The sequence below is a fragment of the Hemiscyllium ocellatum genome, chromosome 2, assembly GCF_020745735.1.
Source record: "Hemiscyllium ocellatum isolate sHemOce1 chromosome 2, sHemOce1.pat.X.cur, whole genome shotgun sequence".
NCBI lineage: Eukaryota > Metazoa > Chordata > Chondrichthyes > Orectolobiformes > Hemiscylliidae > Hemiscyllium > Hemiscyllium ocellatum.
Genome location: NC_083402.1, coordinates 87,838,789 through 87,865,540, shown reverse-complemented (window position 1 = coordinate 87,865,540; position 26,752 = coordinate 87,838,789). Strand labels below are relative to the sequence as shown.

General features: G+C 41.2%; 1 protein-coding gene and 1 long non-coding RNA gene across 2 annotated transcripts in view; both read right to left on the bottom strand.

The window, feature by feature from the left end:
- The window catches only part of LOC132825926 (solute carrier family 28 member 3-like), a 152,375-nt gene extending 126,577 nt beyond the window's left edge, over positions 1-25,798 (bottom strand). Inside the window, exons 1-4 of the mRNA XM_060841569.1 lie at positions 25,762-25,798; positions 25,689-25,712; positions 17,008-17,197; positions 9,291-9,435 (exon numbers count right to left, since the gene is read on the bottom strand). Coding sequence (XP_060697552.1) covers positions 9,291-9,435; positions 17,008-17,197; positions 25,689-25,712; positions 25,762-25,798 — 396 coding nt within the window. The remainder of the gene's footprint in view (positions 1-9,290; positions 9,436-17,007; positions 17,198-25,688; positions 25,713-25,761) is intronic.
- A 425-nt stretch (positions 25,799-26,223) lies between these two features.
- Positions 26,224-26,752, bottom strand: part of LOC132828240 (uncharacterized) — a 43,849-nt gene continuing 43,320 nt past the window's right edge. The window contains exon 3 of the long non-coding RNA XR_009646089.1: positions 26,224-26,305. This is a non-coding gene — a long non-coding RNA (uncharacterized LOC132828240). The remainder of the gene's footprint in view (positions 26,306-26,752) is intronic.

The window sequence follows — 26,752 nt, the reverse complement described above, 5'->3', positions numbered from 1 at the left end:
ATTCAGTGATAATAATGCCACTGAATGCCAAGAGGCAATGATTATATTCTCACTTGTTGAAAGTGGTCAATGTGTGGCTCTTGTGTGGCTTGACCATTAATTGCCACTTGTCAGCTCAAGCTTAAATTTTAACCAGGTCTCACTGGGCAGCTTAGTACCTGAATGAATTGTTCTGAACAAGACACAACTATCAGCAAGCAACTCACTCTGACTTCAAGATGGAGGAAAGTTTATTGATGAAGCAGCTGATGATATTTGGGCCTAGCATGCTACCTGAGAAACTCCTGCAGCTAATTCCTGGAGCTGCAGTGACTGACCTCCAAAAGTACAATCATCTTCCTTTGCGCTAGGTATACTTCCAACCAGCAGAGATTCTTTCCTGATTGTCATTTACTCTAGTTTTCTTCAGCTTCCTTAACCTTATACAAATAAATGCGGCCTTGATATCAAAGTCTGTCACTCTCAAATCACCTCTAGAGTTCAGCTCTACTGTCCATGTTTGAATCAAGGCTCTAATGAGATCAGGAACATAGAGGCTCTGGCAGAATTCAAACTGAGAGTCAATAAGCGAGCTATTGCTCCATAGGTGCTACTTGATAACACTGTTGATGACCCTTTCCATTTCACTGATGATTGTTAGTCGACTGATGGGACGATAACTGGCCAGGTTTAATCGGTACTAATTTTCACATGTAGAACAGACCTGGGCAGGTTTCTACATTGCACAATCTGATGGGATTGTTCTAGAATCCACAGAATCTTGGAAGATGACTATATATATATATTTATACACATCCACACACACACACACACACACACACACACACCAGCACTCGCAGCACCCCCCACCACCACCACCAGACACACACACACATACCCTTTTGGTACTATTGGATGTAGATCATCAGACCCTGGGGATTTGTCAGTTTTCAGTACTACTGATTACTCCAGCACTATTATTTAAATACCATAACCTCCTTCAATTCCTCCTTCCTACCATTTCTGGGAAGTTATTTGTGACTTCTATGAAGACAGAACTGAAGTGGTTGTTTAATTGCTTTGACATATTTTTTGTTCTTCATTATCAATTCTACTGGAAGTTTAGAATTTAAATGCAAAGAAGTTACAGTAAACTTGTATTGAGCCTTGGAAGCGGTAGTAGTTGGTGGTTGAGTTGGCTGTGATGGACTGGGTAACTTCATTAAAGGGCATTACAATAGATGGGCAATGGTTATTGTTTAAGGAACAAATTGTAACAGTTATGCACGAAAGAACACAAGAATCATGGCTAACAAAAAGGTTTTAAGGGTGGTGTTAGGTTCAAAGTGGAATTATATAAAATTGCTAGAGGAAGTAGCAAACATGTAAGGGACTGACATTCAACTTCACCAATCTTTTTTCTTTTCACACACTTACGGAAGCTCTTATAGTCCATGTTTATGGTCCTTGCAAATTTATTCTCACAAACAATTTTACACTTCTTAATCAACCTCTTGGTGCTCTCTTGATGAATTCTAAATTGCTCCTGATCTTCATGTTTGCTACTTCCTCTAGCAATTTTATATAATTCCACTTTGAACCTAACACCACCCTTAAAACCTTTTTGTTAGCCATGATTCTTGTGTTCTTTCGTGCATAACTGTTACAATTTGTTTAAAGTCTGGTTGAAGATTTGTAGCTCGGGTGTCCGTTGTTGTGGTTCTGTTCGCCGAGCTGGAAGTTTTTGCTGCAAACGTTTCGTTCCCTGGCTAGGGAACATCATCAGTGCTATTGGAGCCTCCAAAGCAGCGCTTCACAGGAGGCTCCAATAGCACTGATGATGTTCCCTAGCCAGGGAACGAAACGTTTGCAGCAAAAACTTCCAGCTCGGCGAACAGAACCACAACAATGTTACAATTTGTTCCTTAAACAATAACCATTGCCCATCTATTGTAATGCCCTTTAATGAAGTTACCCAGTCCATCACAGCCAACTCAACCACCAACTACTACCGCTTCCAAGGCTCAATACAAGTTTACTGTAACTTCTCTGCATTTAAATTCTAAACTTCCAGAAGTAAACAAAATTCCTAATTTGATTTTATTATGCATTAATTGACTGGTGTCACAAGATCCATTGCTTTGCATATTTAAACTCCCAGATCCCCTTGATTCCCTTTCCCATTCAATTTTTTATTTTCCAAACAATAAAATTGCCATTCCTCCAATAACTGGAAATACTTTCCTTACTTATTTTGTAATCCACTTACTCCATAGATGCCTGCATTACAACTTTATGAACATCTTCCTGTAGTTTGTTGCAACCCTTCTTGGTGTTAGCAATCCCAATTTAGTCTCATCCACAAATTACAAAATTGTGATTTTGTTTCCAAAGATCATATCATCAATATAAATTGTAAACAACAGTAATCCCCACACTGGTCCAAATAATTTCCATTTCAACAACTGCTACTACTTATACATTTACGTAAAGTCCAGTGAAGTATCTCAATGCACTTCACATCATTGTAAGAAATAATAATTTAAGACAAAGCACATAAGGAGATTATATTAAAGCAGATTGATAAAAAGCTAGGTTTTAAGGAGGAGAGAGAAAAATAGTGAAGACGTTTCAGGCAAAAGCAGGTGAAGGTGAAGCCAACAATGGAAGAACTATGAAAACTGGGGAAGTGCAATAGTCAAGAATTGGAGGCATCAGATGCCTTTGAGGGTTATAGGACTGAAATGCGTTACAAAAAGAGGAGTGGAAGAATCAATGGAGAGATGTGAAAACAAGGATGATAATGTTAAAGTGTAAACATTTTTCAACTGGATGTAATACGGCTAAAGAAGCAGAAAGGTGAGAAACATGCATGACTTGGTGTAATTTACAATAGACCTGGCTGAATTTTGGATCACATTAACTTTCTGAAAGGTGAAAGGTAGTTGTCAGCCAGAAAAACAAAGATTTAGATGTTGGTCTCTGCAGCAGTTAAGCACTGGTGAATTCAAGCTATGCATGGGCAAAGGTGGAATTAGGTGCCTTAGTGATGGCATGAATAGGTGGTTGGAAGCTCCAGCTTTATACCATTTAGAAAACTACCCTTTAACCCTAACCTCTCCATTCGAACTTGCAGCCAGCTTGATACCCATTCAGCAACTTCTCTTAATTCTGTATGATAAAACCTTATTCATTAGTGTATTACATGGTGCACCATCAAAAACATTTTGAAAATCTACATAAGTTGCATTACCATTGCTTGTTTTCTCTATCTCTTCAAAGATTTCAACAAAACTGGTCAAGGTCAGCTTTCCATTTCAAAATTCATGGTGACAATTTTATTTTGGATTCTAGACTGTTTTTCTATTTTCCCTGAAAAGAGACATTCGATTTTTTTTCTACTATTAACAATAAGGGTCTATAGCCCCTAAGCATTTATTTAAATAAAAATATAATGTTACCCACCTATGGCACTACACATTTAATTATCTAGAGATGAAAAACTATCAGTAATTTGCCTGAAATTTCTTACCTGATCTCATCATCACTATTTGGTGGACAACGTATATACACAGTAGCCTAATAGCTTCTCTATTATTCATTAGTCTGAATAGAGTTTCCCCTTAGCTGCAACAATAACAAAATATTACAGATGCGTATATGAAATAAAAACAGTAAATGTTGCTAGAAGTCAGCAGGTCTGGCAGTGTCTGTGCTATGAGAAACAGAATTAACTTATGACACCAAAGTCAGTGAACTAGTGGACAGTGTGGAAGAATGTTGCAGGCTGCAGGAAGACTTGGATAAACTGCAGAATTGGGCTGAGAGGTGGCAAGTGGAGTTCAATGCAGATAAATCTGAGCTGATTCACTTTGGGAAGAATAACAGGAAGGCAGAATATTGGGTCAATGGAAAGATTCTAGGTAGTGTGGTTGTGCAGAGGAACCTTGGAGTTCATGTACATGGATCCCTGAAAGGGGCCACCCAGGTTGATAAAGCTGTGTGGCCGCACTTGGAATGTTGTGTTCAGTTCTGGTCACCCCATTACAGGAAGGATGTGAAAGCATTGGAAAAGGTGCAGAGGAGATTTACCAGGATGTTGCCTGGAGGGAAGGTCTAATGAGGAAAGACTTGGGTCTGTTCTCATTGGAGAGAAGAAGGCTAAGAGGGGATTTGATAGAGACATACAAGATGATCAGAGGATTAGACAGGATAGACAGTGAAAGTCTTTTTCCTCGGATGATGGCATCAGCTTGTACGAGGGGACATAGCTACAAATTGAGGGGTGATAAATTCAAGATAGATGTCAGAGGCAGATTCTTTGTTTGGGTGCAGCAAGAACACACAGATCATAGGATGAAAGAAACGTGTACAGAGTGTGGCATTCAGGTAGCACCGCACAGGACATTAACAAGATCAACATTATTTGAAGTTTGAATGTCCATTCATCAGTCTAATAACAGCAGGGAAGAAGCAGTTCTTGAGCCTGCTTTTGCGTGTGTTCAAGCTTCTGTATCTTCTACCTGATGGAAGAGGTTATAGGAGAGCATTACCGGGGTAGGATGGGTCTTTATTGATGTTGGCAGCCTTTCTGCAGCAATGGCAGATGTAAATGGAGTCCATGGATGGGAAGTTGGTTTCAGTGATGGTCTGTACTGTACACACAACCTTCTGTACTTTCTTACGGTCCTGAGCAGAACAGTTGCTGCCATTTTGCACCCTAAGAGTATACTTTCTATGGTGCATCTGTAAACATTGGTGAGTGTCCTTATGGACATTCCAAATTTCCTGAGGAAGAACAGGCATTTTTGTGCCTTTTTGACCACTGCATCCACATAGGAAGTCCAGGCCAGGTTGTCAGTTATTGTCACTCCTAGGAACTTAATGCTGTCAATCCTCTCAACATCTGCTCTATTGATATAGATGGTAACGTGTTCTCCTCCCTTCTTTCTGAAGTCAATTATCAGTTCTTTAGTTTTGCCGACATTGAGAGGTTATAATCATTGCACCACATCACCAAGCCCTCTATCTCCTTTCTGTATTCTGACTCATCATTGTTTGATATCCGTCCTACCATGGTGGTGTCATCAGCAAACTTGTAAATGGTGCTCATTTGGAATTTGGCTACAGTCATAGGTGTACAGGAAGTATAGTAGGAGGTTGAGAACGGATCCTTGGTGAGCTTCAATGTTAAGTGTTATCATAGAGGAGATGTAGCTGCTTAAAGTCAGTTTAGGGGAAAGAATAGCTATTAATAGGGTCAATTAGTAGCCAACATTGGGTGCTGTATGGTAGCAGGCCATGTAATAACAAAGCTTGGGGTATGGGGTGAGGGAAAGTATAGGAAAAGGTGTTCAAACCCTAAAATTGTTGAACTCAATATTAAGTTCATATGAGGCTGTAGGGTTCCCAAGTGGAGAATGAGATACTGTTCTTCCAGCTTGCACTGTGTTTCCCTAGAGTACTGCAGTAAGCCTGAGACAGAGAACACAGTGGGTGTGTTGAAGTTGCAAGCAACTGGAAGTTCAGGTCCTTTCTGGAGACAGAACGTGGGTGTTCTGCAAAGTTGTCACTGAGTCTACCTACTGTTCCCCAAAGTAGAGGAGACCACAATGTGAGCAGCGAAAACAGCAGACTAGATTGAGCGCAGGTAAGATGCTGATTCACCTGGAAAGTATGTTTGGGATCTCGGATAGTGAGAAGGGAGAAAGTAAATGGGCAGGTGTTACACCTTCTGCAATTGAAGGGTAAGGTTCCATTGGGGTTTAGGTCTTGTTAGGAGTAAGGGAGGAGTGAAACAGGGTATTCTGGAGGGAATGGTCATCACAAAAGCTGACAAGGAAAGGGAATGTGTTTTTGGTGGTGAAATCCCACTGGAGATGGCAGAAATGGCAGCTAATGATTCTCTGGACGTGGATGTTGGTGAGATGATAGGTGAGGACAAGGGAGGTAAGACAACTGACTCATGGTCATGAACTGAACTATCCTCTGCACTGGACACTTAGTATCAATATCTATTGTACTCTCACACTTCTGTTTTTAACAACCATTTCCAAACACTTTGCCTTTGATCTCTAATCTCTCCCACCTGCTAACTTTCCCCTGATCTTTACTTTTGTTCCACTCATTTCTGCCATCTTTTTCTGCACTAGAAAACCCGTTAATTTTCCACCTCTCTCTTCGGTTCTTAAGAAGAGTCAACATTAATTCTTTCTCTCTCCAAATATGATGCCGAGTTTCTCCAGCCCTTTTTCTATTCTGTTTATTCCCTCACTAATTAATCCCTTTCGAGTGCTATAATAATCTAGACAGTCGATTTTCCAACATAGATGGCATTGCAGATGGGGACCCTGCAGAATTCCAGGTAGCAGGCTATAAGACCATATGACATAGGTGGAGAAGTAGCCATTCAGCCCACCAAGCCTGCTCCACCATTCAATGAGATCATTGCATATCTGGTAACCCTCAACTTTACATTCCTGCCTTTATCCATAACCAATGATTCCTTTACTGATTAAAAACCTGTGTCAACTTTCAATATATTTAGCAACCAGGCCTCAACAGCCCTCTGCAGTAAACAAAGTACACAGATTCCCAACCTTCCAGGAGAAAAGTTTTCTCTTCATGTGTATCTTAAACAAGTGCCTCTTTATTCTAAGATTTTATCCTTTTCAGTACATCTTTCCTTCAATAAAAGACTGAATACTGTTCACAACAGTCCAGCTGTGGTCTGACTAATGCCTTGGTTACTCTGAAGAAATTGCTGAGGAGATTGAAAATTCTGCTGGGTAATCCTCCATGCTTAGAACCATACAAAGGATAGAGAATTTGCACCCTACACTTATCTCGCACATGCCCAATTACCTCTGCTCTCAACAACTTACACCCCGATCCTGACCCAACATCCCTACCTCACTCTAGAACCAATGGACCCTTCTGTCTCTCCAGGCCTGCACCACCTTCCCCAACTGAAGGGCCCATTGACTGCTGTGAAAAATGTGTGCATGGTTTGCCTTCCCCCAACAGTTCTGCACTATGAGAGAACTGCCAGAACGGAAGTATGGCTCCATATTTTTGAAACAGCCCTGATCAGAATCACTTAACAGAAGTGGGGAAGTCTCTCCTTGCTAAAAAAAATGACAGTATTGAAGGAACCAATTGTATTATAGGCAAATATTTTGGAAACAGAACACCATGATAAACGATTTGCAAAAGATTGGTATGCAGGAACCTCAGTCTTCCTTGCAAATGGAAGTGGAGTGTAAAATTAAGGAAGTCTTACTACAATGCTGCAGGTCATTAGTGAGACCACGCCTAGAGTACTTTGTTCTCCTTTGGTCTCCTTACTTAAGGAAAATGTTACTTGCATTGGAAACACTTCAGAGAAGTTCCACTCGGCTATTTCCCAAGATGAAGGGTGATGAATGGTTGAGTTTAGAAAAAATGAGAGGTCATATACAAAATTAGATTCTCAGGTGGCTTTACAAAGTAGATGCTCAGAAAATATTCCCTCAGGGAATACTATCTGGGAATCGCTAATTGCAAAAACTTTTAGAAATTTTCCTTCCTTCCTTCCTTTACAATGGCACAAGGAAGGCAATATATCATGCAGTACTCATTCCAGTGACTACGGAAACACCTCTCTAGTCCTAACCAACTTGATACATAAACTCCTTAACATGAGAGAGATACCTGTTTAAACTCTAGAGCTGGGTGGTACCCTGACAGAGTGGATCACCTAACAAAAGGCATCTATGTCCTTTCCATTGATTTCAACAGAATTGGCACTGGCATCTTGGTTAAGAATAAAACTTCACCATTTTGAATAACGTGGAAACATTATTTTAAAATCATAATTAACTTCAGATCTGTTGCACTGATTTGGACAAAGATATCCAAAATAAAGAACAAAAATGAAAGATATAATTAAAGTCCACTTAGAGAGAAACAGCACAGAAACAGGCCCTGCTGTCCACCACTTGCTTTGGCATCTCATTCTGTACATGCACCACCCTCTGTGTGAACAAGTTACCCCTCAGGTCACTTTTAAATCTTTCCCCTCTCACCTTAACATGGCTCCAGTTTTGGACTCTCCCCATCCTCGGAAAAAGACCATGGTTATTCACCCTATCCATGCCCCTTCATGATTGTATAAACATCTATAAGGTGCCTCAGCCTCCAATGCGCCGGGGAAACAAGCGCCAGCCTATTCAGCCTCTCCCCATAACTCAAACATTCCAATTCCAGCAAATTCTTGGAATTCTTTTCTGCACCCTCTCAAATTTAACAATATCCTCCATATGGAAGGGCAGCCAGAATTGTATGCTGTATTCTGAAAGTGGCCTCACCAATGTCTGTACAGCTGCATTATGATATTCATAAGACCATAAGACATAGGAGTGGAAGTAATACCATTCGGCCCATCGAGTCCACTCCGCCATTCAATCATGGCTGATGGGCATTTCAACTCCACTTACCCGCATTCTCCCCATTCTCCAACTCCTATACTCAATGTTCTGACCAATGAAGGCAAAGGTTCAAAATGCTTTCTTCTCCATCTTGTGTACCTGGGATTCCACTTTCAAGGAACTATGCACTTGCACCCCTGGGACTCTTTTTTCGGCACCACTCCCCAGGGTCCTACCAATAACCAAATATGACGTGCCCTGATTCCCCTTACCAAAATGCAACACCTCACATTTATCTAAATTAAACTCCATTTTGTCCATCTGATGTAGGTCCTATTGTACTCTCAGAGAATCCTTACCTTTGTTCATTACACCACCAATTTTGATGCCATTTGCAAATGTATGAACCATGCCTCCTTCTGCACTCACATCCAAATCATTTATATCATTAATGAAAAGCAGTGGACCTAACTGTGGCACACTGCTAGTCACAGGCCTCTAATCCAAAAAGCGACACCCTACCACCTGTCTCCCACCTTCAAGCCAATTTTGTACCCAACTGGCTAGTTCCCCCTGGATCCCATGCGATCTAACCTTACTAACCAGTCTATCACGCAGAATCTCATCAAATACTTTCCTGAAGTCCATACAGACATCTACTACTCTGTCTTCACCAATCGTCTTTGTCACCTCTTCAAAAACTCGATCAAGTTAATGACACAATTTTCCACACACAAAGCCATGTTAACAATCCCTAATCAGTCCTTTCCGAATGCATGTAAATACTGTCCATCAGAATCTCCTGGCTTTTTCTTACAGCCTTTCTGAAATAACTTGTTCAAACTACTATTTATTTACTCAGCAAGAATAAAAAATAATGAAGGAAAAAAATACTGTCTTTACCTTATCTGGATGTTTGGAGAAGATGAACAAGAACAAAATAAACAACAGAAGTCCCACAACAGAAATTAGCTGGTTCGTGCCTTGCTTAGCTGTGTCCAGAATAAGCCAAAGTACAACTAGTACAAGTAGAATCATATATAGCAGTCTGAGGTAAAAGAAAATACAAAAGTTTGAAGAAATCTTAGGTTTAGTCAACTTAATCATTCTATGGAATCAATAAACTGTAGCCATTCTATTAGTTGGAAAAAAAACCCTTCCACGTAAACCGTCATCTTGACTTGAACAAATATCACTGTTGCCTCACTATCACTTAGTCAAAATTAGAAATTCCTAATTTAAAACCATTTTCGGATCACCAGTACCACAAAGCCTGCAGTGGTTCAAGGAAAAGACTCATTGTCACTTACTCAGGACAATTCTCAAAGAGCAAAAAATTTTGACTTTCCCAAAAGCATCCACATTCTAAGAACAAGTAAATAAAATCTATAATTTAATTTTTAGAGGGAAAGGTCAATATGAATATGTAATTGCCGCTGGTATTATAGGGAGGTGATGATATAGTGACAATGTCATTAGATTAGCAATCCAGAAGCCCAGGTTAACGCTCAAGTTCCACCTCAACAAATGGTGAAATTTGAATTGCCTTAACAAAACCTTAAGAGCTACACCACTGGTGACTATGAAGATATTGTTGATTTTGTAAAAACCTATCTGGTTGACTAACACCCTTTTAGACCAAGGCACCAGAAACAATAAAGGCACAAATAGCCTTATCAACCCTACAAAGTTCTACTAAACTAACATTGTAGCAAAATTGGGATACTGGTCAAACTACAGCCTGATATTGTTTATAAAGTACGATTCCATGAAAATGAGTATTCTAGTTTTGGCTTTCATTAACAGGGGGATTTAATTTAAGAGCCTCAAGGTTTTGCTGCAACTCTATAAAACCCTGGTTAGACCACACTGGAATGTTGTGTCTAGTTCTGGTTGCCACACTATAGGAAGGATGTAGATGCTTTAAAGAGGGTACAGAGAAGATTTATCAGGATGCTGCCTGGATTGGAGGCTTGTCTTATGAAGAGAGGTTGAGTGAGCTAGGGCTTTTCACACTGGAGAGAAGGAAGAAGAGAGATGACTTGATAGAGGCATACAAGGTAATGAGAGGCATAGATAGAGTAGATAGCCAGAAACTTTTCCCCAGGACAGAAATGGCTGTCACAAGGAGTCATAATTTTAAGGTGAATGGAGGAAAGTATAGGGGAGATGTCAGAGGTAGGTTCATGTGTTGGGTGCGTAGAATGCAATGCCAGCGGTTGTAGTAGATTCAGAGACATTAGGGATATTTAAGCCACTGTAGAACAAGCAAATGGATGGCAGTAAATTGGGGGCTGTTTAGTTGAGCTTGATCTTATATTAAAATAAATGCTTGGCATAACATCGTGGACTGAAGGGCCTGTACTGTGCTGTACTGTTCTATACCACCATCACCACCTCTGAGTATGCTCTGACCCAACAGAGCCACCAGATGTGGTGGCACAGTGATATACAATTGCAAGGGAATTTCCCTGACAGTCCTCACTATTGACTCCAGACATCATGAAGTTTTATAGCATCAAGTAAAATGAGAGTAATCCTGCTGATTATCATCTATTGCTGTCTCTTTCTCTGTGATGATGAATCAGTTCTCTTCCATGTTGGACACCACTTGGAGGATACACTGGAGGGAAGAAAGGTCACAAAATATACACTTGGTGGGAAACTTCAATCACCAAGAGTGGTTCAGCAACACCACAAATGACCAAGCTGGACAAGTCCTAAAGGATGTGGCTGCTGGACTGGGCTTATGGCAGTTGGACAGAAAAACGTACCTAGCTTCATTCTCACAAATCTATCTGTTGCAGACACATCTGTTCATGAAAGTATCTGTAGAAAGGAGCACCAGTCTTGTGGAAACACAGTCCCTTCTTCAGATTGAGGACAACATCCATTGTTTTGTCTGATAGTTGCTGAATGGGAAAGATATAAAATAAACCTAACTGGGTATCCATTATGAGTTGTGGCTGTCAGAAACAGCAGAATTGTATTCAAACGTCATCTCCCCATTCTACCATTACTAACAAGCCAGTGAATCAATCCTCATTCAGTGCAAAGTTCAGGTGGACTTGCCACATGCAGCACAAGGCATTCCCAAAAGTGAGATGTCAATTTGTTGAAGCTACAACTCATGATTATTTCTTTGCCAAAAAAAGAATCAGAATGTGATAGGCAAACTAAATGATCCCACGACCAACAAATCAGATTTGAGCTCTGCCGTTGCGTTGCATCCAGTCACGAACACTGGTGGATGATTTGTCAAATCACTGGAAGAGGAGATTCCACAAATATCCCCATTGTTAACGGTGAGGGAGCCCAGTGCATCAGTGGAAAACACAAGGCTAAAGCATTTTCAGCCTCAGTGCCCAGTGCACAATCCATTTCAGAATTCTCCTGAGGGTACCAGCCCCACAGCTGCCAGCATGCAGTTGATTCATTTCACATATGATATTAAAAAAGTTAAAGGTGCTGGATGCTAAAAAGGTTGTGGGCCTCAACAATAGGACCGAAGACATATTCCAGAGCATGCTGCAGCTTTAATTAAACTGTTTCAGTACAGCATCAGTACTGGCATCTACCCAACAATGTGGGGCGGCACGGTGGCTCAGTGGTTAGCATTGCTGCCTCACATCACCATAGTCCCAAGTTCAATTCCAGCCTCGGATGACTGCCTGTGTGAAGTTTGCACATTCTCTCTGGGTCTGTGTGGATTTACTCCGGGTGGTCCAGTTTCCTCCCACAGTCCAAAGATGTGCAGGTCAGGTGAATTGGCCGTGCTAAATTTCCCATAGTGTTAGATGCATTAGTCAGAGGGAAATGGGTCTGGGTGGATTACTCTTTGAAGGGTCGGTGTGGACTTGTTGGCTGAAGGGCCTGTTTCCCCACTGTGATTCAGTAGGGAATCTGATGTGGAAAATTGCCTCGCTATGTCCTGTATACAAAACGAATGGCACATCAAACCCAGCCAAGTTTACTTTTGATCATCAGAAAAGTGATGGAACGTGTCATCAACAGTGCTATTAAGTGGCTCTTACTTAGCAATAACTTGCTCATGACATTCAGTTTAGGTTCATCAGGTTCACCAGCTCCTGAACTCACTAAAACCTTGATCTAAAAACATGGACAAAACAGCTGAACACCAGACAGGAAGTGATATGAAGCTAACCTTTCAACCAGTATGGCATCAAGGAGCCCTCGCAAAACTGGATACAATCACAATCATAGGGAAAACTCTCCACTGACTAGAGTTGTGCCGAGGAGAAAGGAAAATGGTTGTACTCATTACAAGTCAATAATCTCATCCTGAATTCAGCTTTATTCTCTTAACTGAAATAAGAGAAAAAAAATTGAAGTCTACACTATTGAAAGGTCAATCTGTTGGATGGGTGACCTAATAATTTGAAAGATCACTGGGCTATTTCTTAACATTTTGCATGTTTTCTGAAGAAATATGCTTGTTAAAAAGTGCTGTAATTCAGCAGGTGATGAAGCAAACTTCAGACACATTGTGTCTGACTGAAGCTCTGATTTAAACCAGAGGCAGTGCATTGGATATGATTGATCATTTGTTTGTAAAACAAGATGCAGTTGATCATAGGGTAATGTTGTGCAAATATCATCTGATTAATTAGATAACACAAAAGCTGCAGCAATCATGAGCAAGGTTTGTAAAAATCAAAAGATAGCCCTCTTTTCAAGGAAAACAGGCAAAAGTTTGAAGGAATGGAAGAATATCTCACAATGGTACATTTGTGATGTTTGCCAATGGTCTGTCTGATTAACTGCTCAAAACTGGACAGTGCTAATGTTTTATCATACAAGTTGCTTCTTTAGATGGAGTCAAAAATGGTGCCTCAGATCGATAGTTAGCTATCTAAAGACTAGGAGGTATCTGATCAACGACTGGAGATCGAGACAGAGTAGGCTAGACCTGTTTTGGTCTGATCCTTGGAAAAGTCCATGTAAACCAGTTCATGTGTGACTGCAAGCATTATATGAGTAAGCTTATCATGTATTAGTATTATTGTACTATTTTTAGAGTGTACCTTGCTTCAATAAAGAACAATCATGTTTATCCTATTGTTTTGACAGCCTTGAGTTATTGATATCAATAGCTATCAGTAAACTTGACAGACAAGGGAAGGTAGATATAAAAGTCTATATCTCGTAACATTCAATGGCAATAACATCACTGAATTCCCCACCATCAATTTCTTCGAATCTCCATTGACCAAAATCTGAACTGGACGAGCCATTGGAATTCTGTAGCTACAAGAGAAAGATTGGAAATTTTGCAGTAAGCATTTCACCTCTTGAGTCCTTAAAGCCTATGCACCATCTGCAAGACACAAATCACAAGGATGACAGAATATGCTCCAGTTTCATGGATGGGTGCAGCTCCAATAATATTTAAAAAGCCATCCAGGACAAAGCAATCCCTCTTCCTTTGGGACATTCAACATTCACTCCCTCCATGACTGACACATAGTGGGGGTAATGTGCCCTCAAGATGCACTGCAACATTTCACCAAGGCTCCTTAGACAGTAGCTTCCAAGTCCACGACCTCCAACACCTAGGAGAATGAGGGCAGAAGATACATGGGAACACCACTAACTATAGGATCCCCTTCAAAACACACACCATCCTGTCTTGGCATTATACCTTCACTGTCACTGTGTCAAAATACAGAAACTCTCTCCCCAACCACATTACTTGGATGGCAGATTTCAGGAAAGGGGCATAAAAACAGATCAAAAAAACCAGCAGACCTGAGGATTGGGAGACTGACTGTGTGGATTGGGGTGGTTGTTGCGGCCGGTGGGGGGACTGCGGAGCTGTGGTTTGAAAAGAGTACAAGAGTAAATTATGACGCAAGTATGAACTGAATATAAACGTTTCTACCAACACATGAAGAGGTAAAGATTCATGAAGACAAATGTAATCAAAAACATGGTAAGTTATAACCAGGAACAAAGAGACGGCAAACAAACCCAATACATACTTTGGCTCTGCCTTACAAATGAAAACACAAACAACATTTCAAAAACGTTGTGGAATACAAACTCAATTTAAAGGAAAGAACTAAAGAGAGTCAGTATTAATAGGGAAATGGTGTTGGGGATATTGGTGGGATTAAAGGCCAACAAATTCCAAGAGGCCAATAATCAACATCCCAGAGTATTTAAGGAAGTGACCCAGAAACAGTGGATGTACTAGTAGTCATTCTTCAAGATTCTACTGACTCTAGAACAGATTTTATTGTTTGAAAGTTAGCTAATGTGACCCTATCATTTAAAAAAGGAGATAGAGGGAAAATAGAATTATAGACTGGTTAGCCCAACATTGGTACTTGGGTATAGTGATCAGAACCAAATGGTTATTATTGATTATAAGATCCTTGAATGCAGTTATTAACCTGGGCCAATCAGGGAGCCCTAGCTAATAGATATAAACAGGAAAAGGCAGTTGATGTAACTTTTTTGGACTTTCAGAAGGCTTTCAATAACGTCTCACTCAAGAAATTGGGGTAGACATGGATAGAGAAGTTAAAGCAGACTGGAAACAAACAGTAGGAATAAATTTTCGAAGTGGCAGGCAATGGCTAGTGGCGAACCACAGAGTCCAATGCTTGGACCTCAGTTACTAAATGAACTATCAACTTGCAGATGACATAAAACTGGTTGGGAGGGCGAACTGTGAGAACAGAGATGCGTTAGTGTGGTTTGGACATGTTGAGTAGGTGGAGTAAGTGCATGGCAGATGAAGTATACAGTGGATAAATATATGGTTATCCACTTTGGTAGCAAAAGCAAGGATGAGATTATTATCTGAATTGTAGTAGATTATGAAAGGAGAGATGCAACAAGAACTGGGCATCGTTGTACACCATTTACTGAAAGCAAACATGCAGGTAGTAAAGGTGACAAATAGTATATTGGCTTCCATAGCAAGAGGATTCAAGTACAGGAGCAAAGATATCCTTGCTCAGCTGTACAGGGTCTTGATCAGACCAGCAGTCGTGTGTACAGTTTGGCTGCCTTATCTGTAGCAGCATGTTCTGGCTATGGAGGGAGTGTACCAAACATTTATCAGCCTGATTCCTGGGATGACAGTACTAGCATATGACAAGATCCTGGATCAGCTAGGACTATGTTCACTGGAGTTGAGAAGAATTAAGGGGAGTCTCACAGAAAGCTTTAAAATTCTAAGAGGATAAGACAAGGCAAATGAAGGAAGGATGTTCCCAATGACTGGCAACTCCAGAACTAGGAGTCACAGTCACATGGGAGGCCATTTAGAACTGAAATGGGGAGAAATCTCTTCACCCAGAAAGTGGTGAGCTCGTGGAATCCTCTGCCACAGAAAGGTTGCGATCGAGTTGGTTTGGCCACACCTTGCAGAAATAAATCTCTAGAATATTTATTCAATCCACATCTCCTCTACACAATCTTACACATTGCAACACCATCTTACACTATTGTCTTAAATAATCAATATTTGTCTTTCCAGAGGGTCAAATTTACAGAACATCATATATGTATGGTATTTGATTACATAACTTCAGATGAATCTTAAGCACCATTCAACTAATTATTTATCTCTCTCCTTTTTGGATCAACATAAGACATGCTTTTGTTAGCTTGTTTGATTGCAGATATCCACAATACTTTTAGTACAAAATACATAGGAAGAGGTGCTCTCCTCTGGAAAATTTGGCATATTTTCTATGGTTGGAAAGGTGAAACTTTATTCTGCTTTTAAACATCAGATCACTCTCTTGGATTTTCAAAAAGATTCTTGAAACATTGCACAAAAGGATTTTAAATAAAATGTTCCAACAGAAACTCTTTGAGAGTAGGAACACAGAGTTCAATGGTGGATCTGTTTCTTTTCATTAATGATTTAGAAGAAAGGATAGGATTCACAGAGTTTAATGGTCGATCTGCTTCTTTTCATTAATGATTTGGAGGAAAGGATAGGTCATATTATTAATTAAATTTGAAAATTATAAGGAATTTTGTGGAAAAGTCATTAAAAGAAAATGGACGTCAGGCAAATTAGCTTAAGACTGGTAAATCAGGACAAAGAATTTGATCAGAGGAATTAGAGAGAAATAACTTCTGGTGATCATCACGGTGACTCTCTCAAGCTTCATACTGAGTCATGAAGTCATGTACATAACAATAGGGCCTTAATTTGGATCACCCAGATGATTCATTACAAAATTACAGCCGCTATACTAATGTTATAAAACATAATGCTGTGAACACATTCTAAGTTTATTATGAATACATTGGCACAAATGTCAAGACCGCATCCACATGTTCTCAATCCTTGATCCCACTAGAATTTACAAAGTCAGCGTGAGAGCGTTCACTGGCACCGGACTACAATGAGGCCCATCACCACTCCTTGCCAGACCCTGCAACTGAGAAATGGTGGACAAATTCACCATTTTGTCAGCCTATGAAGCCCTTGGGAAGACTAGATGCATATTATACGAAAAGTTAAAAATGAAATACTGACACTAAGATGGATGAGCATAAAAATACATAAATTGTATAAAAACAATAAACTCAATTGAATTGATATGGATGTCTAGATACATGCTTTACTCACATTTTGATTAAAATCCAGTGTTGTAGGAGGAATTTGCTATGTGAAGAAATAAATTCAGCAATTGTATCTTCATACTTCTCAATAAGCATATCCCAAAAGTAGAAGAAAATGGCAATCAGTGTTAAAATAAGAAGTCCAAGAGCTCTTTGAAAGTTCAAAATACATGCCGCAATCAGCATGCAAAAGTACCCTGCAAAATAAATGAAATATACTTAAATTCATGTACACAACTCTACCAGGGACTCAGATGCTTGAACAGACATTCTTACATTATAGTATAATAGCGAAGGAACATTGTACTGTGTGAATTGCTAATTTTCAGAAGAGACATTAATCTATTTCAGGTGGAATAAAAGATTAATTTCCACTTTTAAAAGTGAAATAAGCAAGGAGGAATTCTCCCAATGTCCTGACCAACAACTATGCCTTAACAAACTTCAGAAAAATGGATATAATTATTTATCTTGTTGTTGCATTTGGAATCTCTGTATTTGCAAATTAGCTATTACATTTCACTACACTAATAACAAATCCTAAAGTACAATTTGGGGTTAGCATCAAATCTACAGGGATTTTCTTAATTTCTACATTGTCAAAAACTCTGCTGAACCAGAAGGGCACCAATATCCTGGGGGTAGGTTTGATAGCACTCTTCGGGGGGGTTTAAACTAATTTGGCAGGGGGATAGGATCCGGACTTGTAGTCCAGCAAGTAAGCTAGCTGTTTGTCAGGATGTCCAAGAATGTAGGGAGGCTGTGGAGAAGGTAGCACTGACAGGGAATACTTGCGGACACTGAGATGGGCTCAAGTGCGTATACTTCAAAGCCAGGAGTATCAGAAATAAGGTGGGTGAACTTAAGGTGTGGATCGGTACCTGGGACTACGATGTTGTGGCCATCACGGAAACGTGGATAGATGAGGGACAGGAATGGTTGTTGGAGATTCCTGGTTACAGATGTTTCAGTAAGATTAGGGAGGGTGGTAAAAAAGGAGGGGGGGTGGCATTGCTAATTAGGAATGGTATAACGGCTGCAGAAAGGAAGTTTGAGGGGGATCTGCCTTTGGAGGTAGTATGGGCTGAAGTCAGAAATAGGAAAGGTGCAGTCACCTTGTTGGGTGTTTACTATAGGCCCCCCAATAGCAGCAGAGATGTGGAGAAACAGATTGGGAAACAGATTTTGGAAAGGTGCAGAAGCCACAGGGTCGTAGTCATGGGCGACTTCAATTTCCCAAATATTGATTGGAAGCTCTTTAGATCAAGTAGATTGGATGGGGCAGTGTTTGTGCAGTGTGTCCAGGAAGCTTTTCTAACTCAGTATGTAGATTGTCCAAACAGAGGGGAGGCCATATTGGATTTGGTACTCGGTAATGAACCGGGACAAGTGATGGGCTTGTTAGTGGGTGAACATTTTGGTGATGGTGACCACAATTCTGTGACTTTCACCTTGGTTATGGAGAGAGATAGGTGCGCACAACAGGGTAGATTTTACAATTGGAGGAAGGGAAATTACGATGCAGTAAGACAGGATTTGAGGAGCATAAGTTGGGAGCATAGGCTGTCAGGGAAGGATGTGGTGGAAATGTGGAACTTTTTCAAGGAGCAGATACGACGTGTCCTTGATATGTATGTACCTACCAGGCAGGAAAGAAATGGTCGTGTGAGGGAGCCTTGGTTGACGAGGGAGATTGAATGTCTAGTAAAGAGGAAGAAGGAGGCTTACATAAGGTTGAGGAAACAGGGTTCAGACAGGGCAGTGGAGGGATACAGGATAGCCAGAAGGGACCTGAAGAAAGGGATTAGGAGAGCTAAGAGAGGGCATGAAAAATCCTTGGCGGATAGGATCAAGGATAACCCCAAGGCATTTTATGCGTATGTGAGAAACATGAGAATGACGAGAACGAGGGTAGGTCCGATCAAGGACAGTAGTGGGAGATTGTGTATTGAGTCGGAAGAGATAGGAGAGGTCTTGAATGAGTACTTTTCTTCTGTATTTACGAACGAGAGGGACCGTATTGTTGAAGAGGAGAGTGTGAAACGAACTGGTTATCTAGAAGAGATACTTGTTAGGAAGGAAGATGTGTTGGACATTTTGAACAACTTGAGGATAGACAAGTCCCCCGGGCCTGACGGGATATATCCTAGGATTATGTGGGAAGCAAGAGAGGAAATTGCAGTACCGTTGGCAATGATCTTTTCGTCTTCACTGTCAACGGGGGTGGTACCAGGGGACTGGAGAGTAGCGAATGTTGTGCCCCTGTTCAAAAAAGGGAATAGGGATAACCCTGGGAATTACAGGCTAGTTAGTCTTACTTCTGTGGTAGGCAAAGTAATGGAAAGGGTACTGAGGGATAGGATTTATGAGTATCTGGAAAGACACAGCTTGATTAGGGACAGCCAGCACTGATTTGTGAAGGGTAGGTCTTGCCTTACAAGTCTTAGTGAATTCTTTGAGGAGGTGACCAAGCATGTGGATGAGGGTAGAGCAGTGGATGTAGTGTACATGAATTTTAGTAAAGCATTTAATAAGGTTCCCCATGGTAGGCTTATGTGGAAAGTCAGGAGGCATGGGATAGAGGGAAATTTGGCCAATTGGATAGAAAACTGGCTAACCGGTCGAAGTCAGAGAGTGGTGGTAGATGGTAAATATTCAGCCTGGAGCCCAGTTACAAGTGGAGTTCCGCAGGGATCAGTTCTGGGTCCTCTGCTGTTTGTAATTTTTATTAATGACTTGGATGAGGGAGTCGAAGGGTGGGTCAGTAAATTTGCAGATGATACGAAGATTGGTGGAGTTGTGGACAGTGAGGAGGGCTGTTGTCGGCTGCAAAGGGACTTAGATATGATGCAGAGCTGGGCTGAGGAGTGGCAGATGGAGTTCAACCCTGCCAAGTGTGAGGTTGTCCATTTTGGAAGAACAAATAAGAATGCGGAATACAAGGTTAACGGTAGGGTTCTTAGTCAGGTGGAGGAACAGAGGGATCTTGGGGTCTATGTACATAGATCTTTGAAAGTTGCCACTCAGGTGGATAGAGCTTGTAAGAAGGCCTATGGTGTATTAGCGTTCATTAGCAGAGGGATTGAATTCAAGAGTCGTGAAGTGATGTTGCAGCTGTACAGGACTTTGGTTAGGCCACATTTGGAGTACTGCGTGCAGTTCTGGTCGCCTCATTTTAGGAAAGATGTGGAAGCTTTGGAGAGGGTGCAGTGAAGATTTACCAGGATGTTGCCTGGAATGGAGAATAGGTCGTACGAGGATAGGTTGAGAGTTCTCGGCCTTTTCTCGTTGGAACGGCGAAGGATGAGGGGTGACTTGATAGAGGTTTATAAGATGATCAGAGGAATAGATAGAGTAGACAGTCAGAAACTTTTTCCCCAGGTACAACAGAGTGTTACAAGGGGACATAAATTTAAGGTGAAGGGTGGAAGGTATAGGGGAGATGTCAGGGGTGGGTTCTTTACCCAGAGAGTGGTGGGGGCATGGAATGCGCTGCCCGTGGGAGTGGTAGAGTCAGAATCATTGGCGACCTTTAAGCTGCAATTGGATAGGTGCATGGATGGGTGCTTAATCTAGGATAGATGTTCAGCACAACATCGTGGGCCGAAGGGCCTGTTCTGTGCTGTATTGTTCTATGTTCTATGTTCTAGATGGTAGACAGCACCACATGTTCAGCCTAAACCAATGTCACTTAGTTGATGATGTAACTATGCCTTTCATGCTGATCAAGAAAGAAATAACTTGATAAAAAAGGAAAGACCGCAAAACATAGATACCGAAATGGAAGAGTATGGTGCAGGAAAAGCACAGCCGGTAAGGCAGCATCTGAGGAGCAGGAGAATCGACATATTGGGCACAAGCCCACATCAGGAAGGACTTATGCCCGAAATGTCGATTCTCCTGCTCCTCAGATGTTGCCTGACCAGCTGCACTTTTCCAGCACCACACTCTTTGACTCTGATCTCCAGCATCTGCAGTGCTCACTTTCTCATAGGTACAGAAGTAGGCTATTTGCCCCATCAGGTCCACGTCATCTTTCAAAGAGATCAAGGATGATCTGATAATCCTCAAATCCACTTTTCTATCTTATTCCCATAACCCTGGATTCCCTTTATGATTAGAAATCTGTCTATCGCAGCCTTAAATATATTTAGCACTCAGGCCTCAACAACATTCTGTGGGAAAGAATTCCACAAATTTTCAACACTCAGAAAAACATCCTCTTCATCTCTGTCTTAAATGAGTGGCCATGATGTTGATGGGTTGGTGTTGGACTAGGGTGGAGAAAGTCAGAAGTCACACGACACCAGGTTATAGTCCTCCAGGTTTATTTGAAATCATTGCTTCTTCATCAGGTGAAGTGGAGGGAAGCGCACAGGCCATTATCTCTCCACCTATATACTCTGTGCCTGTGCACAGCTATTATGCCCGAGTCCCACACTCCCATACATGCCCAGAATTCATCAGCCTTACCTATAAGACCCCTTGCATTGAAATAAATGCAGTCTGATCCTTCAAAGTTACCTCTTTCTCACAGAGTCATAGAGATGCACAGCACGGAAACAGATCTTTTGGTCCAACTGATCCATGCCAACCAGATATCCTAAACAAATCTAGTCTCATTTGCCAGTACTTGGCCAATATCACTTTTATTTATCTCTTCACCCACGAGGCTCCCAGCCCCCACTTATCTCTCCAACCCCATGGCTCCCACCCTCATTCCTGATGAAGGGCTCCGGCCAGAAATGTCAACTTTCCTGCTCCTCGGATGCTGCCTGACCTGCTGTGTTTTTCCAGCAACACACTCTCAACTCATATCCCTTTAAACCCTTCCTATTCATATACCCATCCAGATACTGTTTAAACGCTGTAATTGTACCAGCCTCCACCACTACCTCTGGCAGCTCATTCCATACACACACCACTGACTTGTTCATCTGCCTTTTCTAATTGACTTGCTCTTTTTTGGTTCAGAATCATTCTTATCTGTCTTTTTATTTTTTCTGTTACTTAGGAACCTTCTACCTTGCTTCTCACAGCTTAAAGGCTCTCAAAATAGAACTAGCACATCTCCGCACCAGGATGTTGGTCGCTTTTCAACTTAAGTGAAACCTATCCCTTTTCAGCAGGGCTTTTTTTGCCCCAGAAGAGATTGATTAGGTGAGATTCCCTGCAGTGTGGAAACAGGCCCTTCGGCCCAACAAGTCCACACTGACCCTCTGAAGAGTAAATCACCCCCTGCCCCGACAGATGCTCCTAACAACTATGGACAATTTAGCATGGCCAATTCACCTGACCTGCACATCTTTGGAATGTGGGAGGAAACCGGACCACCCAGAGGAAACCCACACAGACACAGGGAGAATGTGCAAACTCCACACAGACAGTCGCCCAAGGCTGGAATCAAACCTGGAACCCTGGCGCTGTGAGGCCGCAGTGCTAACCACTGAGCCACCATGCTGCCCATCCTGATCCAAAAATTGCAAGTTGCACCATCTCTTCAGCTATTAATTTATCTTTCTTTTTTTTATTCCTATTCTCATTAGAATATGGCACTAGGAGTAAACCAGAGACTATTACCTTCCAGGTTCTGTTTTTTAACCTACCAAACTTCTTAAATGAACTCTGCAAAAACTTAGCTCTTTCCCTAACTGTTTCGTTCCTACTAACATGTACAACAACTTGTGGCTTCTCACTCTCCCCTTTAACAATATGTTTTAACCATTTTGAGACATTCTTAACCCTTATATTCCTTCTGCAAAGTGCACAACCACACATTTTCATATTATATTCTATCTGCCAGGTTTTTGCTAGCTGATTTAGTCTATCGATAACCCTTTTTCCATCCCTTGTATCATCCTCACTATTTGCCTTCCCACAGTTTTGTGTCATCTGTAAATTTGGTGACAGTACATCCAAATCAGAAGCTGTAGATTTTGCTATTTTAACTGTATTTTGAGAAGACATTTTGAATATCACTGTCTCGTGAACAGTAGAATCTTGAACCCACTCTTAACCTTTTGAAGGAATTTTCTAAAATTAGAGAAAAGTTTAAATATGAGGTCCCATATTTGAACCCTATTATTTATGGTGCAAATGTTGGGAGGAAGAGAAAACAGCTAGAGAAGCCAGGAAAACACAAAAGCTAATGGAGATTAGTCCTTATTTCAAGTTAGAGTATAACAGTAACGCACTCTTGCCGAAACTATGATTCCACATCTGAGCGGTATTGCAGGATAGGCATGTCCCGTTGAAGGCAAAGGATATGAACCGTGGATGACAGGAGAAATTGTACAACTAGCCAAGAGGAAAAGGGAAGCGTACATAAAGTCTAGGCAGCTAAGAACAGAACGGGCCCTGAAGGAATATCGGAAGAGTAGGCCAAGTCTTAAACAAGGAATCAAGCCGGTGAAAAGGGGTCATGAAATAGCTCTAGCAAGCAGAATTAAGGAAAATACCAAAGCATTTTATTCTTACTTAAGAAGCAAGCGGGTAACAAGAGAAAGGATTGGTCCACTAAAGATAGTGAAGGAAGGCTGTGTTCTGAACCTGAGAGAATGGGTGAGATTCTGAATGATTACTTTGCATCAGTGTTCACTGAAGAGAGGAACATGATGAATCTTAAGATTAGAGATAGAAGTTTGACTGGTCTGGATCACGTTGGCATAAGTAAGAAAGATGTGTTGGGTATGCTAGAGATTATTAAGGTGGACAAATCCCCAGGACCGGATGGGATCTATCCCAGGTTGCTGAAGGAGGCAAAAGAGGAAATAGCTGGGGTCCTGACAAATAGGTAAAAACAATGACTGCAGATGCTGGAAACCAGATTCTGGATTAGAGTGGTGCTGGGAAAGCACAGCAGTTCAGGCAGCATCCAAGGAGCAGGAAAATCCCTGACAGATATCTTTGTGGCATCTTGAAATACAGGTGAGGTGCCAGAGGACTGGAGGGTAGCTTATGTTGTCCCCCCTATACAAGAAGGGTAGTAGGGATATTCCGGGTAACTGCAGACCAGTGAGCCAGACGTCGGTGGTAGGGAAGTTGCTGGAGAGGGTACTAAGAGATGGGATCTATTTATGTTTAGAAAAGAATGAGCTTCTCAGTGATAGGCACTATGTTTTTGTGTGGGGGAGATCGTGCCTTACCAACTTAGTCACTTCCTTGAAGAACTGTATTAAGTTGTTACTTGAAGGAAGGGCTGTTGATGTCATATACATGGACTTTAGCTAAGCATTTGATAAGGTCCCCATTGTAGACTAATGGAGATAGTGAAGTCACATGGTGTGCAGGGTGTTCTAGCGAGGTAGATAAAGAACTGGTTGAGCAACAGGAGACAGAGAGTACTGGTTGAAGGGAGTTTCTCGAAATGGAAAAAGGTGACCAGTGGTGTTCCACAAGAGTCAGTATTGTGGCCACTGTTGTTTGTTATATACATAAATGATCTAGAAGAGGCACTGTTGGTATGATCAGCAAGTTTGCAGATGACACAAAGATTAGTGGAGTAGCAGAAAGCATTAGGGACTGTCAGAGAATACAAAAGGATATAGATAGACTGGAGAGTTGGGCAGAAAAGTGGCAGATGTCTTTCAATCCGGACAAATGTGAGGTGATGCATTTAGGCAAATCTAATTCTACAGCGAATTATACAATGAATGGAAGAACCTTGGGAAAAGTTGATGGGCAGAGAGATTTGGGAATGCAGATCCATTGTACCCTGAAGGTTGCTGCACAGGTGAATAGAGTGGTCAAGAAGGCATATAATATGCTTGCCTTCATTGGACAGGGTATTGAGTGTAAGAGCTGGCAAGTCATGTTAAAATTGTAAAAAAAGACATTGGTTCGGCTGCATTTAGAATATTATGTACAGTTCTGGTCGCTACATTACTAAAAGGATGTGGACGCTTTGGAGAGGGTGCAGAGAAGGCTTACAAGGATGTTGCCTGGTATGGAAGGTGCTAGCTATGAAGAGAGGTTGAGTAGGTTAGGTTTATTTTCACTAGAAAAAAGGAGATTGAGGGGGCCTGATTGAGATTTACAAAATCATGAAGGGTATAGACAGGGTGGACAGAGACAAGCTTTTTCCCAGGGTGAATGATTCAATAACCAGAGGTCATGCTTTCAAGGTGAGAGGTGGAAAGTTTAAGGGGGATACACGCAGTAAGTACTTCACACAGAGGGTGGTGGGCATTTGGAACGCATTGCTAGCAGAGGTGGTAGAGGCAGGCACAGTAGATTCATTTAAGATGCGTCTGGACAGATGCCTGAGTAGGTGGGAAGCAGAGGGTTACAAATGCTTAGGAACTGACAGTACATTTGGATCGGTTCAGACTTGAAGAGCTGAAAGGCCTGTTCCTGGGCTGTAAATTTTCTTTGTTCTTTGAAGTATTGAGAGTACTGGTTCCCTTATCTCAGAAAATATTTTATTTCATTATTGGCAGCTCAGAGAATGCTCTCTAGGATGATCCCCAGTACGCAGGGATTGCCTTATGAGCGAAGCTTAAATAGGTTGGTTTCTACTCATTGGAATTTAAAAGAATGAGCGGTGATCTCATTGAAACATCAGGGGCTTGACAGGGTAAAAGCAGAAATAGTATTTTCCTGCATAGCAGAGTCTCACCAGCCAATGTAAGACTGAGATGAGGAGGAATTACTTCTGTCACATAGTTGAGTGTCTTTGGAACTCCTTACCACAGAGAGGTGAGGGGGCAGAGTCTTTGTGCATCTTTAAGGCTGAGATGGATTCTTGATCAGTAGAGGATACAGCAGCACTTGAATGTAAGGCATGTCAGATTAGCCATGATCCTAATAACGGAAGAGCAGGTTCAAAAGGTCAAACAGCTGATTTCTCTTCCTATTTCTTATGGATCAGACAGCACCTAAATAACACATATCCCTTCAGGATATAGTGCCTTCCACACAACTAGTTAGAAATTTTGTCTTAGGCCACAAAGAATCAGGAAAGGGTCTTGTGCACAAGAGTGTTTACTGCTTCAATGACTCAGACAAATAACTGATAGAATTATCAAAGCTCTGAACTTTTATTTGGCTGGCTCTTTCCAAGGAACAACAAGTATTGTTTGACAATTAGTTTTGCGAATGCACAGTCTATTAAATTCAATAATTCAGATTCAAGGGCTTTTCTTTTATGACTGACTAACAGCTTAACAGTCCCTAATGACGTAATCGTAGCCATCAGTAGTCTACCCGCAAATCTAAAAAGTTATGTCAATCCAAAGTGCTTTCAGTCTCCCAAAGTATCCGTGCTGCTGCTATCGATTCATGTTGTCTCGAGTCAGAGTACCTGCCTTTAAAAGAGTGAATGTTTACAGTAACAAAAATGGAGTGCCAATCATATAGGCTGCTTTATTATGTAGTTGTTGAGCTCATAGGTATTATACTCATCTCAGCGAATGGAGAGTATTCCATCACATTGCTAACCTTGTAGATCAGGAAGTCAAGAGACAAGCTAGTCATTGTTAAGTACACAGACTCTGATCTAATCTTGTAGCCACAATATTTAATTGGCTGCTTCAGTTAAGTTTCTGGACAATGGCAAACTCAGGATGTATATGACAGAGGAGTGAGCAATAATAATGCTGCTGAATATCAAAAGGAGACACATACTTGACAAAAATGTCAACTGACACTTATTAGCATAAGCCCAACTGTATCCATGTTTGCAGCATAAGGAGTTGCAAATGAAACTGTACAATTGTCAGAAAATATCCTTTTCCAGATCTTCCGATGGACAG